Raw genomic sequence first — 17340 nt, forward strand, 5'->3', positions numbered from 1 at the left:
CTCTCATGAATGAGAGTGTTTGTGCCTCCTAATTCATGAGAAAACATATGACATCATGGGTGGGGCAGGGTCGGCGGTACAGTGATGGATGAGAGCAAGGCTTGGGCAGGTCCAGGTGGTACTGGGGCTGGGCTGAGCGAGGCTGTGCTGTGCTACTTGCACAGACACTGACAACGGTACCAGAAAGTGCCTGTGTGCAGCCACATACTGCTGCACCAGCACCCTGTTTTCCTTGAAGCAGAGAAGGATTGCTGAATGTATGAATTAGACAGTTGTTTCTAATGAGACTCTTAGCAATTCCTGTAATACCTAATATAAAAGAAAAGTTAATTATATTATTAATTAAAATAAAGGGTATTTTTTTTAAATCTGTAATTCCACTTTAATTAGGTTGGGGTGCTGCTCTGGTATTTAAGCCACGCTAAAAGTTAATTATACATCCAAAATGTGTGAAGCCAAAATATGGTCTCGCCTGTCTGTGAAGGTCATACGTTCAGTATCACCACATACAGCTTAAAAACATTTCCCAATTCTCAAATGGGAAAATCCAAGGATTATTATTTTTTCCAAAAATCACCCTCAAAGTTGCAATACAACCCACTGAAACCTACTGTACAGTATACTGTATACTGTATATAATTTTTAAATCAGATTTTATTCTGAAAAATGTTTTTGTGGAATTTACAAAGAAACATTTTTTTATTGATGTATATATTTCTTAGTTAAATGTCTCTTGTTGTGGTGCCTAGCTTCCCAGACCTTTTTTTGACAATGCTTAACCTGTTAGCCTTGAAAATGGCCTAAAATTTGTATTTATATTCACACCCCACATGCATCAATGGGGTTTGATGCTAAGTTGGGATTCTGTGAACTTCAACAGGATTCAATAAACCCCTTGTAAATTGAATTTAGGCAAATTTGTTTATCTCTGGTGAGCATAGGCATCCAGGGACAGATAGTGGGGTTGATTTACTAAAACTGGAGAGCACAAAAGCTTTGACAATAGAACCTGGAAACCGGTTGGTTTCTATGAAGATCTGAAGCAGATTTTTCACTCTCCAGTTTTAGTAAATCAACACCATTGTGTTATTCATTGGATTACCGGGTAAAAAAAGCCTAAAAAATAAATGAATGCAGCAACCATACCTACGGACCAGTAAGTAAGCTGCAATACCTTACATTTTTGTTTTTTGGTTTTGATACGCTTAAGCATTGGTCATCATGTAATGAGTACAGAAACTGGACTTGCTAATACGTTGTAATTGAAAACTTAATTCAGTGAGAACTTTGCAAGAAATGGGCAAGCAAAACGTTCATGGAGGAACACAGTTGTAGCGTACACTTCAATTGTGTTCCTGCATGAACATTTTGCTTGCCCATTTCTAGCAGATTTCTCACTGAATTAAGTTTACAATTATTAGCAAGTCTCATTTCTGTACTTATTACATTACAGATAGCAACAAAAAACTGACAGAGGTTCTAACCTTTTCTTATTTCAGCCCTCATTGTCCAGTGAAGGTCTGAGTCTAACTGATGGCAGTAATGAACACTTCTTGCTCAAGAACAGTGGTCTCCATACTGCGACCCGAAGGCCGGATGCGGCCCTTTGCTTGTCTTTATCTGGCCCTTGGAGCACAATTCCTCTTATTGACACCAGCAATAGGAGCTTAATTGTTTCCACTGACACCAACAATGGAGAACTATTGCTTCCACTGATACCAATGATGAGCACCCTTTCCACCCACTGACACCAATGATGGGGTACTATCTCTCCCACTGACTACAATGATGGTGCACTGTTTCTCCCACTGACACCAACAATGGGGCACTAGTCCTCCCACTGACACCACAATGGGGCACTATTCCTCCCGGTAATACCAACAATGGGGCACTATTCAACCCACTAAAGATGTGGCATTGTTTAATCCCACTGGCACCAGGAGATTTTCTGCTCCCACTGGTCACAGTCTGGCCCCATAAAGTCCAAAAGACAGTAATATGGCACCTTGTTTAGAAAGTCTGGAGACCTCTGCTGTAGACAAATGATAAACAAGTTTGGTTGTGTGATGTTTTATTCAATTGTTTCAACTTATTCTGTTTGCCATTCACTGGCGCTTATCATTGCTTATCCATTTCTTTCTATGCCTCCGTCCATTACTCTCAACGCGCTGTTGTTTTTTCCAGACATGAATGAACACAGCTCCCGAAGTCACAGCATCTTCCTTATCAATATCAAACAGGAGAATGTGGAGACTGAGCAGAAACTAAGTGGAAAGTTATATCTGGTTGACTTGGCTGGTAGTGAAAAGGTATGTATACTGAGCCTTGTTTCATCAATGATTGCACTGGCTGAATATTTCCAGCAATGTTCAAATAAAGAACAAAGTGTTGCAATGGCAGTCGTCAAAGAATTAGTAATTTGAATAAAAAAGGTTAAAAGCTACCCACTTTTAGCCTCTTTTGATCTTATTCTGTTATAAACTGAGATATTGATGGATTTCTGCAGGCTACTCTAAATATCAATACTCTTTGAAGGCACAAAGATATAGTATATAAAGTCAAAATGTAATGTCATGAAAAGGAACACACTAGAGGATTCACACCTATTGCAAGCAAATTTTCTTCTTGACGTTCTTGGGGTGCTGGAGAGCTCCTATCATGGTTTCTGTAGTCACGATTTATCGGTGACTGGAAGATGTGGTAAAGCTTTGTGGGACTTAGGTTTGAATGGCACGGGAAACCATACCACTTTCCAGTGGAAAATAGACTTCTATGGAAGGAAATGCTGATGTAACATAAGTATACACCAACCCGGGCAATTCAAACTAAGCATAAGAAGAAATAAGACCTTACCGAAAAAGTTAAGGTTCACATATGTCTTTTACTGTCTATGTTTCTGGATCTACATATTTTGCACATGTGGTTTACACTGAACATAGCCTATGCTTATGCATTTTTAAATTAAATGCTTAGTTTAATTGCTCTTGGTTTGTAACACCTTTCTTCAAAGTAGACTAGCACTGACTTTCAATTGGAAAACCATAATGTATTACATGACTGAAGGATTAAAGTACGGTAGTTATGATTAGTGATACACTCCCCCCTCCCTTTTTGTGTTTCTGTGTAATTTATTGAGAAATTTAAAACAAAATGCATAGTCCCTTTAAAGTATACCAACCTGGTGTATACACTCCAAACAGATAGCTTTCCAAGTTTCATATATTTATGAAAGGAAGCATCGTATAAAGACATAACTGTAAACTGTAGTACATGCACAAGATCTCCCCACAGTTCTTATATCTAGACAAAGGCACTCTCTCAGCTACAAGCATCATATACATTTTCATTACTATGGGGAGGAGATCCAGGCTTAAGCCTAGTACACACGGGCTGAATGTTGGGCGGCATTGAACTGGCTGACATTCAGCCTGTGTGTACTGTAGTCGATGGGGCATAACCGAAAAGAAGTCTGCCAATTGGCTGCCAACCATCGTTTTCAGTTGAGGCTGAGAGGGCTGACCAGAGTGTTCTGGCAGGGGGGTTGTCCCCCTGTCAGAAAACAATAGCATAGGAGGGGAGATTGATGTACAAACATTGGAAAGTTAGTACAGCAGCTCCTCTTGAGCTGTCAGTCTTTTTTTCATTCAGCCCTGCTGCGTTGAGTGAAGAAACACTACTAGTGTGTACCAAGCTTAACCCTTTTATGACTAATGCCTCTGTTAGGTGTGACCTCAACAAGTCACCTATTTGTCAGGTTATGTTACCGTTTCCCAATTGTTAGTTAGAGTTCTTATCTAAGCAAAGAGACACGGAGGTATTCAGTATTTCTGCTCAGAAGTCCGTCGTAACTCTGACTTTCTCTGACTCTGGCTCTGAGCTCTTTATTACTTCTCTTTTATAGACAGAAAAGAGCAAACATCAGCAAATGTAAAAAAACAACATTTTTGCAAAGGAAAGACAATTCTCCGGGTGTTATCAGCTGATAAGACAATCTTCTGGGCGTAGACTGCTTTTTAGGGCTGATGCGGCCTCTCCTTATGCGTACGTGACAATAGATGACGAGTCCTTATTTTACAGAGAAGGATAGAGAAAGACAAGTATTTAGAAAGACATATTGTCAACCATTTTGTTTTGACACCCCTTAATCCTTACATTTCCCCCTTTGACATCACCCCTCCCTCTTGCCCTGGGTCCACCTGAACAAGTTCTAGTCGGCCTATATCCAGAGTACTCTCCCTGACCGCGAGTTGTCAGAGGGGTATACACCCATCCCCCTGGACAGTACCAACATCTAAAATTCAGGAAGAGTGGCTTTTCTGACAGATGGGTGATGTCAAGAAACTAAATCTACCTATCTTCACAAAAGTTCCATCTTTTCCGCATCATTTACCTTGGCTTTCTTGCAAAAGCACATGAGCAGTTTAAAGCATACATAAAAGAAAAATACGAATAAGAGCACCACTATAATCGTCATTGCTGCCTTCTTAACCCAAGAGAATAACCCTGAGAAACTAAAAGTTCCACCAAACGGATCCCAGTCGCGACCAATATTTCGGGCCTTCTCTTGTAAATTCTTTACTTCCGTACAGTGTTGTGCAATGATGTCATAATAGTCAGGTACCTCAATGCTGGTGTTATGTATCCAAGTACAGCACTCATAGTCCTCAGTAGTTTCACAGAGTCCTGTCAGTGCTGCACTCATACTTTCAATTGCTAATTCATGTAATTCTAATTGTTGTCTGATGGCTCTGGTCTCCAGATTTAACTTAGTAATGTCATCAGAGTTTTTCTCCAAAACATCATTAATAATTCCTGTATAGTTATTTAGTCTTTTCATTAAGTCTATACCCCATCCTGTCCAGGACGGGAACCAAGCCCATGCCATGTCCTTCTTCAGGAATATTTCTCTTTTACTACGATACCTGAGGGGATATCTAGGGTGCATGCTAGCTTCTAATAGGTGATCACCTCGTTCATCACCTACTACTCCCATTACTGGTACTAAACTTGCGAGGTAGCACCATCCCTGAGCTCTTCTAGGTATCCAAGTATAACATTTATCCTCACAACAGATGTATATATTGTTTCCTAGAGCTACTGATCTTGAACTGATATCATTTCTATAACGAGAGGTGTATCCATAGAGGGATAAGTTGGATACTAACCACCTAACATTATTATCCACAATGTTAGTGAGGAAGTCAGATAATGTCTGGTGTGTGCTGGAATTACTGGGATAGAAGCTTCCATTTAATACGACAATGGACAAATTAAACTTGCTGTCTTGGCATTCTCCATTTCCTCCCGTTGTGTTCCCTAAGTTGAAACACCAATCAGGGAAAAAGGCGAGACCATTTGACTTAAACATTACTGTCTCATTGGTATTTGTTCTAATTATGTTAATGCTACTGTTAGCAAGGTCAGTATAGTTTATAGGAACTGCCATCAGTGGTATACTTGCTGTGCTGGGGTGTAATTTGCTACAAATCCAACATTTCTCATATCCTGACTTCTGGGCATAAGCATATTTAAACTTCAGTAATAACATTTTTTTAGAAAATCCTTCATCCTTGTATATTTTATTCTGTGAGGTAACCAAACTATTAGCCAGGATTACTGAAACAATAAAAAGATACATGTTGTCATTTGCCAACTGGCTCCTTTTTACAATGAGAAGCGTGGATCCAGGTAGGTTTCCCTTCCAATTTCACTGAGGTTGCTGTAATCAATAGCACCTGGAAAGGACCTTCAAACCTTGGTTCCAGTGTCTTTCTGGTATGTTTCTTTACATACACATAGTCTCCTGGTTGTAGATCGTGAGTACCTGTGACAGAATTAGGGTCTGGAAGAGAAGAATACACACTCTTGTGGATTTTAGTCAGACGCTGTTGCAACTGTATTACATACGTAGTTAAACTATCACATTGTAATTGCATACTTTGAGGAAAATATAAACCTAATCTAGGTGCACTTCCAAACAGTATTTCATATGGGGATAACCCTGTTTTTCCTGTTGGGGTGTACCTAATAGAGAACAAAGCTAAGGGTAGGCACTCAGGCCATGGTTTGTTCAACTCCTGCATAGCTTTTTGTATTTTCAGCTTGATTGTACCATTTACTCTTTCTACTGATCCTGAACTCTGTGGGTGGTAAGGAGTATGAAAACTTTGTTGAACCCCTAACATTGCCATCACATTTTGCATTATTTCTCCCGTGAAATGTGTCCCCCTATCTGATTCTATTGTTTCTGGGAGACCAAACCTAGGTATCAGCTCAGTAATCAGTTTCTTGGCGGTGGCTTTTGCCGTAGCTGATTTCACAGGATAACTTTCGGCCAGCCTGAAAATAGGCAGATGCACACGAGAACAAATTCAAAGGGGCCGCTCTTAGGCATTTGTATGTAGTCAATCTGCAGTCTCTGAAAGGGATATTGGGCCCGGACCTGATGTTTACGTGGGGTTTTCACTCTCTGTCCTGGGTTATTAATCAGACAGATTTGGCATGCAGCACAGTAGTTCCTTGCAGTACTACTGAATCCAGGGGCTAGCCATCCTTGGCTTACAATCCTATACATAGAATTGGAGCTGACATGAGTGGGTAAGTGGACAGCCACTGCCATTGCGGGGTATAGAGAAGCGGGTAGACATATTTTGTCTCCTTCTCTCCATACATTGTCAAGGCCTGGTGCAGCTCCCTCCTTAACCCAACGGTCCTTCTCAATAGCCCCTGCTTGTTCCTGTAGTTCGATTAGCTGCTGCCATGTGGTTTCGGGCATACTCACCTGTACCGTGGCTAAGGTCTCAGGGCTTACTTCCCCTAGAGCTGCCTTCTTTGCAGTTAAATCTGCAAATGCGTTTCCTTTTGCCTCAGTTGTTTTTGCGCTCGTGTGTGCCGCTATCTTCATGATGGCTACTCTTATAACCTTTTGAAGATTGTTCAGGACTCTTTTGATTCCTTCACCATGTTTAACAGGTGTGCCTGCTGCTGTAAGGTAACCTCTAGCTTTCCATATGTGGCCATAATCATGTGCCACACCGTAGGCGTATGCGGAATCAGTGTAAATGTTCCCTTCTTGTCCCTCCAAGTGTTCTAGGGCTTTCTCTAGAGCGGTTAGTTCCGCTTCTTGTGCCGACATGTGTGCTGGTAGTGACTTTGCCTCAATTACCTGTGTGTCCGTTACCACAGCATAACCTGTGTGATATTTACCTTTGTCATCGGCAAATCTACTACCATCTATGTACAGTGTGTGTTCTGCATTTGTAATGGGTATGTCTGTGACATGTGGGAACCCCGTGGTTTCTTGTTCCATAAGTTGAAAACAATCGTGTTCATCAGATGTTATGTCCTGAAACGAAAGTGTGTCAGAATCCTGAGTATCTTGTGCTGTATCTACACCATTATCATCATTACTCCCCCCTGTCAAATCTGTCTGTAATGGTAAAAGCTGTGCTAAGTTAAAAGAAGTGCATCACTGAAAGGTAACATTGGGGGGTAGGAGCAAAGTGCATTGTAGACGCAGCTGCCTTGCCATTGATATGTGTTTTGGCTGGACCTGTGACAAGATGGCGTGTATGTCATGTGTGGTATGTACCACTACAGGATTGTCTAAGACAATTTCTGAGGATTTGTCAATGATAATTGACACTGCTGCAACTGCTCGTACACAGGACGGTGATCCTCTAGAGACAGGATCGAGAGCCGCCGAGAAGTATGCTACCGGCCTTTGTTTGATGTGTTGTTGTGTCAACACCCCTGTTGCGTGTCCCGTGATTTCAGCAATGTACAAATGAAATGTTTTGGTATAATCAGGGATCCCGATCGCAGGTGCCGAAATTAGTAACCTTTTTAAGGTGCTAAAAGATTCATGACCTGCTTCTGTGAGTACATAGGGTACTATTTTCAAGCAATCATATAATGGCTGCATCAGAGAACTGGCATGTGGTATCCATTATGCAAAAATGGAAAACTGCGCCAACCCTATACTAAAATAAATAACAAAAAATAGTGACAAAATATAAGTAGTTATCATTAAATAATTATAACGACAAAAATACACCTTAAGTGCAAAAAACACAGTATTACATAAAATAAAATAAAAATATCATAAACAAAAGTCCAATCATGGAAAGTTCATAAGTGAGTCCGGATAAACGTTTGTGACACCACAGTGATTCAACACAATCCAAAAAGCGCATAAAGTGCCCGTCACCGTATATTCAATGCGCTTACCAGAAAATAAACAAATTAGGGCGTTTGTATATATTCGATGGGTCCCATCAAAAGATATCCTCCTTTTTAGTAGGTCAGCTCTCCATCTCCTAATAGTGCCTTCTAGATACCAATCTATTTCGTGGTCCCAATAAGGAGCTCTTTTTTTTTTTTTATAAGTGATCACATTCCCTCTGTTCTCAGCTGCATAAGAGTTGGGGGGTGGAGAAGCAGAAACAAAAAATCAAGGATCCCTCTAGGTACTTCCCCCTTCTTTTTTTCCTGTACCTGAATCACGGATATCCGTGATTCAGGTACAGGAAAAAAAGAAGGGGGAAGTACCTAGAGGGATCCTTGATTTTTTGTTTCTGCTTCTCCACCCCCCAACTCTTATGCAGCTGAGAACAGAGGGAATGTGATCACTTATAAAAAAAAAAAAAGAGCTCCTTATTGGGACCACGAAATAGATTGGTATCTAGAAGGCACTATTAGGAGATGGAGAGCTGACCTACTAAAAAGGAGGATATCTTTTGATGGGACCCATCGAATATATACAAACGCCCTAATTTGTTTATTTTCTGGTAAGCGCATTGAATATACGGTGACGGGCACTTTATGCGCTTTTTGGATTGTGTTGAATCACTGTGGTGTCACAAACGTTTATCCGGACTCACTTATGAACTTTCCATGATTGGACTTTTGTTTATGATATTTTTATTTTATTTTATGTAATACTGTGTTTTTTGCACTTAAGGTGTATTTTTGTCGTTATAATTATTTAATGATAACTACTTATATTTTGTCACTATTTTTTGTTATTTATTTTAGTATAGGGTTGGCGCAGTTTTCCATTTTTGCATATCTGTTTTGGTGTTATATCACATCTATTACTGCTGCCTGTTTCACATATAGTTTATTTGTTTTCATGTTTTTTCCTAGCGCGGCATAATTTTTTCCATGTGGTATCCATTGTCTACAATATGACACCATTCCCAGAAACATACGAAGTTGCTTAAAGTTGCGTGGGATATTCATTTGTCTTATGGCCTGGACTCGGTCTTCAGTGAGGTGTCGAGTACCCTGGGATATACAGTGGCCCAAAAAGACAACCTTTTTCTGACATACCTGTAACTTAGTTCTATTCACCTTGCACCCTTTTTCAGCCAGGAATTGTAACAATGAGAGAGTGGCTTTTAAACAAGTATTGTTATCCGGACAACATAACAATAGGTCATCTACATATTGCAACAATACACAAGTGTCAGGCGGTTGCCATTCCCCCTATTTTTACTTTTTAAGGTTTAGTCAGTGGGGCATCGGACAAAAGACCGTCATAACCACTTATGGGTATGGTGTCACGGGACGTCATGTGTGGAGGGACTACTGAATCAGACAACAGACTGCGTGACGCTCCTGTGTCAACCAAACAAGGAATATGTTTACCTTCCACCTTCATCAACATGTGGAGCATTTTGTTCTCTGATTCAGCTAGGACTGGGGCAAGTCATGCGGTCGGATCGTCCCTATCATTGGTACGCCTCTGTCTGTAGTCCCTCGTGTCTCTGTCTGTGTTTCCTTCCTGTTCGTCTTTTATCCTTTTCCTACAGTCTCTTTTTATATGTCCCACCTTGTTGCAGTAATAACAGGTAAGAGGTTTACGGGAGGAATTCCCTCCTTCATTGACCCGGGCAACAGTGTTAACTCCCGGTGTCCTTCTGGGTTTAGTTTCTGCTAAATCAGCCTCTATGCCTTGTGCTTTCTGCAACAATGTTCCTCTGTCCCGTATGGCTCTCCATTCGGGAGTACATGCCTTCAGTTTGTCACCTACTTGGGGTACTAGTCCTTCCATAAACTGTCGATTGAAAGCCCTAATGGTGACGGGTAAGGCTAAATCTAGACCTTCGTCAGCCATCATGCTTTCCATGTTGAGGTAAAATTCTGTAACAGTCTGACCTGGGGCCTGTTTTATGGGCGCTGTCGAACCCCTTTCCTGCTGTTTCCCTTGGCAAAATTCTCGTAACTGAGCAATAAACAGGGGTCTAGAGTCTATATGACGAGGGTGTATTCCTGGTGGATCTGTGGTAGGATCCCCTTGTGGTCTATGTGGAGCAATTTCATTCATAAATTGATTAAACATCGTTAGTGTCATTTTATGTCTACACAAATCTTCCCCATCTTGCCAAGTTGCTTCATGTGTGTCTAGTAATTGTGTCACGAATCTACAGAATGCGGCAGGTTTTGCTACGGGATCAGGAGCATTCTGTATTAATGCCATAAGAGTGTCAGCCGACCAAGGTGTCCATGTCCTCAGAACGACTTGTCGGGTCACTGTAGGTGGCTGTCCTGCTTGACCCGCATTTGGATTATTTACTTGTATTACCCTAGTCCGACTATGGACTGGAGCTACGGGCTCTGGTCTTTGAGCGCCGCAATGCACACATTCCTGTGCCCAGTCTGGGTTCTGGGTACCGCATACTCGGCATACCCATCCTCTTCCTCTTAAGGAAGGATAAAGTTTTGGTCTTTCATTACCTGGTGTGGTGGTGTTATAAGGAGGTGGAGTATCTCCCGTATTTACCCTATCGCCGGGAGCAGAAGGAAGACTTTTGTGTCGGACCTTCAAATCCCATCCACCTTTTTCCTGACAATACTCCCATCCCTCCTCTTCAGCCCTGTTGGAAACCTTAATTAAACATTGTATTTGTGATACCCATCTGTTCTGCAGGACCTCTCCCTGTCTGTCTTTCTTTATTTCTTCCCAACCTTCTACACTTAATCCATTTTCTCCATCCATCCCCAATTTCTTGAGAATCCTATTCGTGCCCTGTGCCTTATCCTTCCCATACAACATTGTAATTATGTCTTTAACAGCATAACATTTCTGAGATTCCTCCTGGGGTTTACCATGTGTCTGGCCCATTTTGACAGTCCTGCCTAGGTGGCGTTTGGATCACTTACTAAGTGTCTCGTTGCCTTCTCCTCCTAGGGTGCCAAAATACTAAAAACCTCTCCTGGATGAGATCGAATTACTTTATATGCTAGCCAACTGACAAATATTATGACCAGACTGACGGCTACAACATATACAAGCATTCCCTTTTGGTGGCCAAACACATATGACTAGGTCTCCGGGACTTTGTGGAGACCTTTATTCCCTTCCCATTACCATGGAATCTCTCAGCATTCGTTTCTTATTCCTGCTTTATCGAGGCAGTCAGGACTTATACTTTCAACCCGTTTTTAGGCTCATGAATCAAAAAGCGTATATCAAAGTGTCGGACCCCCAAAGTACTCTTACGAGTTAAGGGCGCATTCCGTTACCCATTGGGATGATATATGTTTCAATTCACACCATACAAACAGGGCTTATCTCAGTCACAACAGACAGATGACAAGTAGACAGACAAGAAACAACGGTAACATAAGCCAAAATATTAAGTTCAAGACCCGCTTACTACAGAGGTTGGTGTTTACCTGAAGAACAATTCAGACAGATCAGGTGGGCACAAATCTAAGAAGCACAGAGTTTATAAGAAAATAAAGCTTTTCTTACCTGCGCAGGATTTGTCTGTGGTTCTTGATGTGCCCGACCATTTCGTTCCGTCCTTATGTTCGTTCGCCTCTTGTAGTTTCTTTCTGCGGGTCCCTATTCGCGGCGCCAGAAATGTTAGGTGTGACCTCAACAAGTCACCTATTTGTCAGGTTATGTTACCGTTTCCCAATTGTTAGTTAGAGTTCTTATCTAAGCAAAGAGACACGGAGGTATTCAGTATTTCTGCTCAGAAGTCCGTCGTAACTCTGACTTTCTCTGACTCTGGCTCTGAGCTCTTTATTACTTCTCTTTTATAGACAGAAAAGAGCAAACATCAGCAAATGTAAAAAAACAACATTTTTGCAAAGGAAAGACAATTCTCCGGGTGTTATCAGCTGATAAGACAATCTTCTGGGCGTAGACTGCTTTTTAGGGCTGATGCGGCCTCTCCTTATGCGTACGTGACAATAGATGACGAGTCCTTATTTTACAGAGAAGGATAGAGAAAGACAAGTATTTAGAAAGACATATTGTCAACCATTTTGTTTTGACACCCCTTAATCCTTACACCTCATACACATGGTTGGATTTTCCGAAAAATCCGACCATGTGTGGGCTCCATCTGACTTTTTCCGTCGGATTTTGTGACGCACAAAGTTTGAGAGCAGGATCTAAAATTTTCCGACAACAAAATCTGATCGCATAAATTCCGACCGTATGTAGACAATTCCGACGGACAAAGTTCCACTCATGCTCAGAATAAACTAAGAGACTAAAGTTATTCGCTACAGGCCCATTTATAGTCCCGACGTACGTGTTTGACGTTACCTCGTTCAGCGCGATCAGATTTTGCAACAACTTTGTGCGAAAGTGTGTATGCAACACAAGTTTCGGCCAAAAATTTGTTGTCGGAATGTCCGACCGTGTGTACAGGGCATAAGCCTATTTCTGACATTTGTTGCTTGCAAGTTAAAATTTGTATTTTTTTCTAGAAAAATGAATTACTGAATTACTTAGAACCCCCAAACATTATATATATTTTTAGCAGAGAATCTAGAGAATAAAATGGCAATTGTTGCAATATTTTATGTCACACTGTATTTGCGTAGCGGTCTTTCAAATGCAATTTTTTATAGAAAAAAATACACTTTCATGAATTAAAAAAACAGTAAAGTTAGCCCAATTTTTTTGTATAATGTGAAAGATGATGTTACGCCAAGTAAACAGATACCCAAAAGTTCATGCTTTGAAATTGTGCACACTCGTGGAATGGCGACAAACTACGGTACCTAAAAATTTCCATAGGCGGCGCTTTAAAAAAACATAACGGTTAGAGTTATGCCGCGTACACACGATCGAATTGTATGACGTACTTAGTCCGTTGAAACGCATTTCAATGGACAATCCGCTCATGTGTGGGCTTCAGCGGACTTTTTCAGCGTGAAGTCCGGAGTACTAAGAAGGTCGGTTTGCACACCAATCTTCCCGTCGTACTTTGGTTTCAGCGGACAATACGTTCGTCAGTATGCTAGTTCGACGGACTAAGAATGGCGCATGCCCAGAAAGGATTTACAGGGCGGAAGCGTTCTGTCTTGTAAAACTAGTGTTCGTATTGAAGCTAGCATATTCGTCATGCTGCTAATTTTGTGATCTTTTAATATAGCACATTCTTTTCTTCTTCATAATGCGAGAAAAGTGAAGTTGCTTTGCTGCTTATATTCACACAGAGTTATCACAAATGTCTTTATTCATCCTCATCTTATGATTAATATTCCAATTCGAGAATAAATAAATAAAAAAAATAACGGACGAATTAAGCTGAAGTCTGAAAAGCGGGAATCGTCTCTAACCAAAGTCAGCAGAAGGAGCCCAAAGGGTGCTTTGCTGTGTCTTGGACTTCCTATTTCTAGTCCCGTCGTACGTGCTGTACGTCATCGCGCAAGCTTTCGTCGGACTGTTTGTGTATCCGTGTGTGGCCAAGTCCGTTCGGTAGAAAGTCCGCCGGATTGTCTGCCGGATTGTATGACGGACTAAGTACGTCATACAATTCGATCGTGTGTACGCGGCATTAGAGAGGAGGTCTAGTGCAATAATTATTGCTCTCTGACGATTGCAGCGATACCTCACATGTTTGATTTGAACACCATTTTAAAAAATATATATATATATTTTTTTTTTTTTTTACATTATTACTTTTTTACATTGTTACCCCCCTTTGCACTTCAAAGTATTCAGATCGCCAAAAATGGGGATTCTGAATACTGTCATTTTTTTTTAAACACATGCGCCATTGGCAGCTGAGTAAACCGGAAGTAACGTGACGTCGTTTCCGTGTTTACAGAAAGAAGACTGGAACAAAGCCATTTCCGGCGAAAAGTGCTGGATCCTGTCTCGGGTCTCCTGGTGGGACAGGAGGCCATGGAAGAGATATCCACTCTCGCTCCTCCGGTATAACAGCCAAGTGGCTTTTAGCCGTATTGGTTGTTATCCCTGAAGAGCCAACCACCCACTCTAAAAAATGGTACCAGGATGATGCATGCATCTGCATGCATCATCCCAGTATAACCCCGTAAAGCCGAGGCCACATATGTGCTAACACTCAGCGGGAAGGAGTCAATACATCAATAGCAAAAAAAAAATTCAGCTGGCATGCTGTCACTCCGGATCAGGTGCAGGTGGGAATCACAATGTTTCAGAGTAAAAACGCCCTTCTCAAGTGAGATCCACTTGATAAACAGGTTTTTATTCTGTAGTGTTGTGATTCCCATCTGCACCTTATCCTGAGTGACGGCATGCCATTGCCAGCTGAAGGTTTTTCCTGGTATCTATCCGTGTGTTTGTTAATTGCTGTACATTTAGACCGGATTTACACTGGTGTGACAAACGCTCCGACATTGGAAGCTCATGTCGCATGACGTGTCAAAAATCAATGTTTCCCTTTGGGAGCCGTCTTAACTGGTCCGACGCAAGTCGGTCCAACTTTGAAAATGCTCCCTGCACTACTTTGGTCCGACTTTGATCCTACTTCATTGAATATCATTGATTGAATATCAATGAAGTCAGATCAAAGTCAGATCACCGTCTTGCCTGTTCCGACTTTGGCACGCGACTTCTGCTCTGATGATCTTGAGGGGGAACTCCACGCCAAATTTTAAATAAAAAACTGGCATGGGTTCCCCCTGCAAGAGCATACAGGCCCTTCGGTCTGACATGGATTTTAAGGGGAACCCCCTACACTGAAAAAACAGCGTGGGGGTCCCCTCAAAATCCATACCAGACCCTTATCCAAGTACGCAGCCCGGCCGGTCAGGAAAGGGGGTGGGGACAAGCGAGCGTCCCCCCTGAACCATACCAGGCCGCATTCCCTCAACATGGCCCCCCCCACCCAAAAGCATCCTTGTCCCCATGTTGATGAGGACAAGGGCCTCTTCCCGACAACCCTGGGCTTTGGTTGTCGGGGTCTGCCCGCCCTATGTAAATGAGTATGGAGGACATCGTACCCCTACCCATTCACCTGGGGGAAAAAAGTGTCAATAAAAAAAAAACACACTAGTCCGGTTTTTAAAGTAATTTATTAGGCAGCTCCAGGGGTCTCTTCTGACTTCTCAGCTCTCTCTGTCCTCTTCTCCCGCTCTCCGGCCTCTTCTCCTGGTCTCCGGTTCTTCTTCGGCTCTCTGGTGTCTTCTGCCGGGCTCCTCCTCTATCTTCTGCTCTTTTACCCACTCTTTTGCTAGCGTTGGCCCGGTCTTCTCCGTCGTTTTCTTCCCTGCAGTCTTTTTCCGATGTTGACACGACATCACCGCCCCATCATACCCCGGGCAGTGACATCATAAGAGACGGGGTCACCAGATGACATCACCTGGTGACCATGCCTCATGCCTATATAAGTCATTGTGCACCACACACACGGCATTACAGCGGGAGAGAATGTTGTGTCAACATCAGTAAAAGACCGGAGGGATGAAGACAAAACAAACCCAAAACACTGCTAAACAGTGCCTACATTTTGTTGACAAACACAAAATAATAGTCCTAAATGGGACCATAATATTTTTGCTTTGTTAAATGTCCCTCATTGTAGTGCCCAGCTTCTTATGCCCTTTTTTGAAAGTAGCTTGCCTAATAGTGTTAAAAATGGACAGAATGTAATATCAAGACTTGCCTTCCTACTTGCCCACTTCCACCACTCCACCCCCCTTTAGCCTCATCTTTTTTTTAGGTCTCCCTCCTGAACCATTTGGGCATGCTAAAGGCCACATTAGCTGGTATTATTACTCATGGCCAGCTTGCTTGCAGGAATTTTCTTTGGTATGCCTGGTGTAATGTGCTGATATTGTTGAGGAGAAGAGGAACACACAATGGGGGAGATTTACTTAATCTGGAAAGTGCAAAATCTGGTGCCACTGTGCATGGTAGCCAATCATCTTCTAACTTTAGGTTAATCAATTAAGCTTGCACAAAAAAAACTGGAAGCTGATTTGTAAGTTTTTCTATGGTTAACGGCATTTATTGACTTCTTCCTTAAAGCTCTACAAAATGAGGTGCTAAAACTTGCTATTTTCTTTTTTTCTTTCCTACATTTCTGATTTTGTTGATAGTTCATTTCACAGGGAGCATTCAGTACTGAGGAGTCATGGTACATATAATAGATGCTGCATAAAGAAATACATTACTGATAATTATGCACAATCATCAGGATAGAAGCTATGAAATATAATTATATGGAATACTGTGAAATCGATGTGAGCTCAGGCTGAACAAGACATATTGATTTCTGCTTTGCACTCATTTCACAGACTGTCTGTATTGTCTCAGACTGCAGAATTCTGCAAAAAGGGAAATGAACAATGGACACATTTCTGAAATAGATTGCTGCCAAATGATTGTTTTGTTTTGCTTCAGTGGTACAGAAAAGAACTTACATTAACTAAATTAAGCCACTCTCCAAATACTTTCCTCATATGGCTATGCTAGTGGCAAATATTGCTCTGTCTTTTTTCATGTCTCATATTAAAATGTTTGTTAACTATAAAATATTATTCACTGCCAGCCCCTCTATTAGAGGCTGGTATACCACACTATCCAAGTCCTTTGTTAAATGATCGCTCTAAATACCTCTTTAGAGCTGTCCTCAGGCCGGTCACGTGACTCGCGCAAGCTTTACAGCTCCAAGATATTGCTTCTACGGGAGGGGCATTGATCTCCCTCTGACATCAGCCAGGGAGATCACGTGACCTCCTGCAGAAGCATTGTCTCGGAGCTGTAAAGCTGCCGCAAGTCACGTGACTGGCCTGAGGACAGCTCTAAGGAGGTATTTAGAGCACTCGTTTTTACAAAGGACTTGGGTAGTGTGGTATGCCAGCCTCTAATAGAGGGGCTGGCAGTGACAATTTTAGGATTTTTATATTTAATAGTAGTGGCAGGGGGGAGGGCGGGTGGAGACAGAGACACAGAGAGGACGCTGACATGCAGGAAGGAGGGGGTGAGGGGGGAGAGAGGAGAGCAGAGAGGACAGCTATGTCTGATGGAGGGATGCACTTTGATCACTGTGATAAGGGCTGAGTAGCCCTGGTTCCTGTGGTCAGTATAGAGAGGGCATA

The 17340-nt window shown here is 41.9% G+C and overlaps 1 protein-coding gene across 3 annotated transcripts in view; it reads left to right on the forward strand.

Annotated features, from left to right (window-relative positions):
• Positions 1-17340, forward strand: part of KIF5A (kinesin family member 5A) — a 232420-nt gene that overhangs the window by 105061 nt on the left and 110019 nt on the right. For all 3 annotated transcript variants that reach the window (XM_077483606.1, XM_077483607.1, XM_077483608.1), the window contains exon 8: positions 2185-2309. In XM_077483606.1, the coding sequence (XP_077339732.1) occupies positions 2185-2309 (125 nt within the window). The remainder of the gene's footprint in view (positions 1-2184; positions 2310-17340) is intronic.

Source organism: Lithobates pipiens, unplaced genomic scaffold, assembly GCF_037356315.1.
Source record: "Lithobates pipiens isolate NorthernLeopardFrog02 unplaced genomic scaffold, aLitPip1_a1.2 Scaffold_16, whole genome shotgun sequence".
Taxonomy (NCBI): domain Eukaryota; kingdom Metazoa; phylum Chordata; class Amphibia; order Anura; family Ranidae; genus Lithobates; species Lithobates pipiens.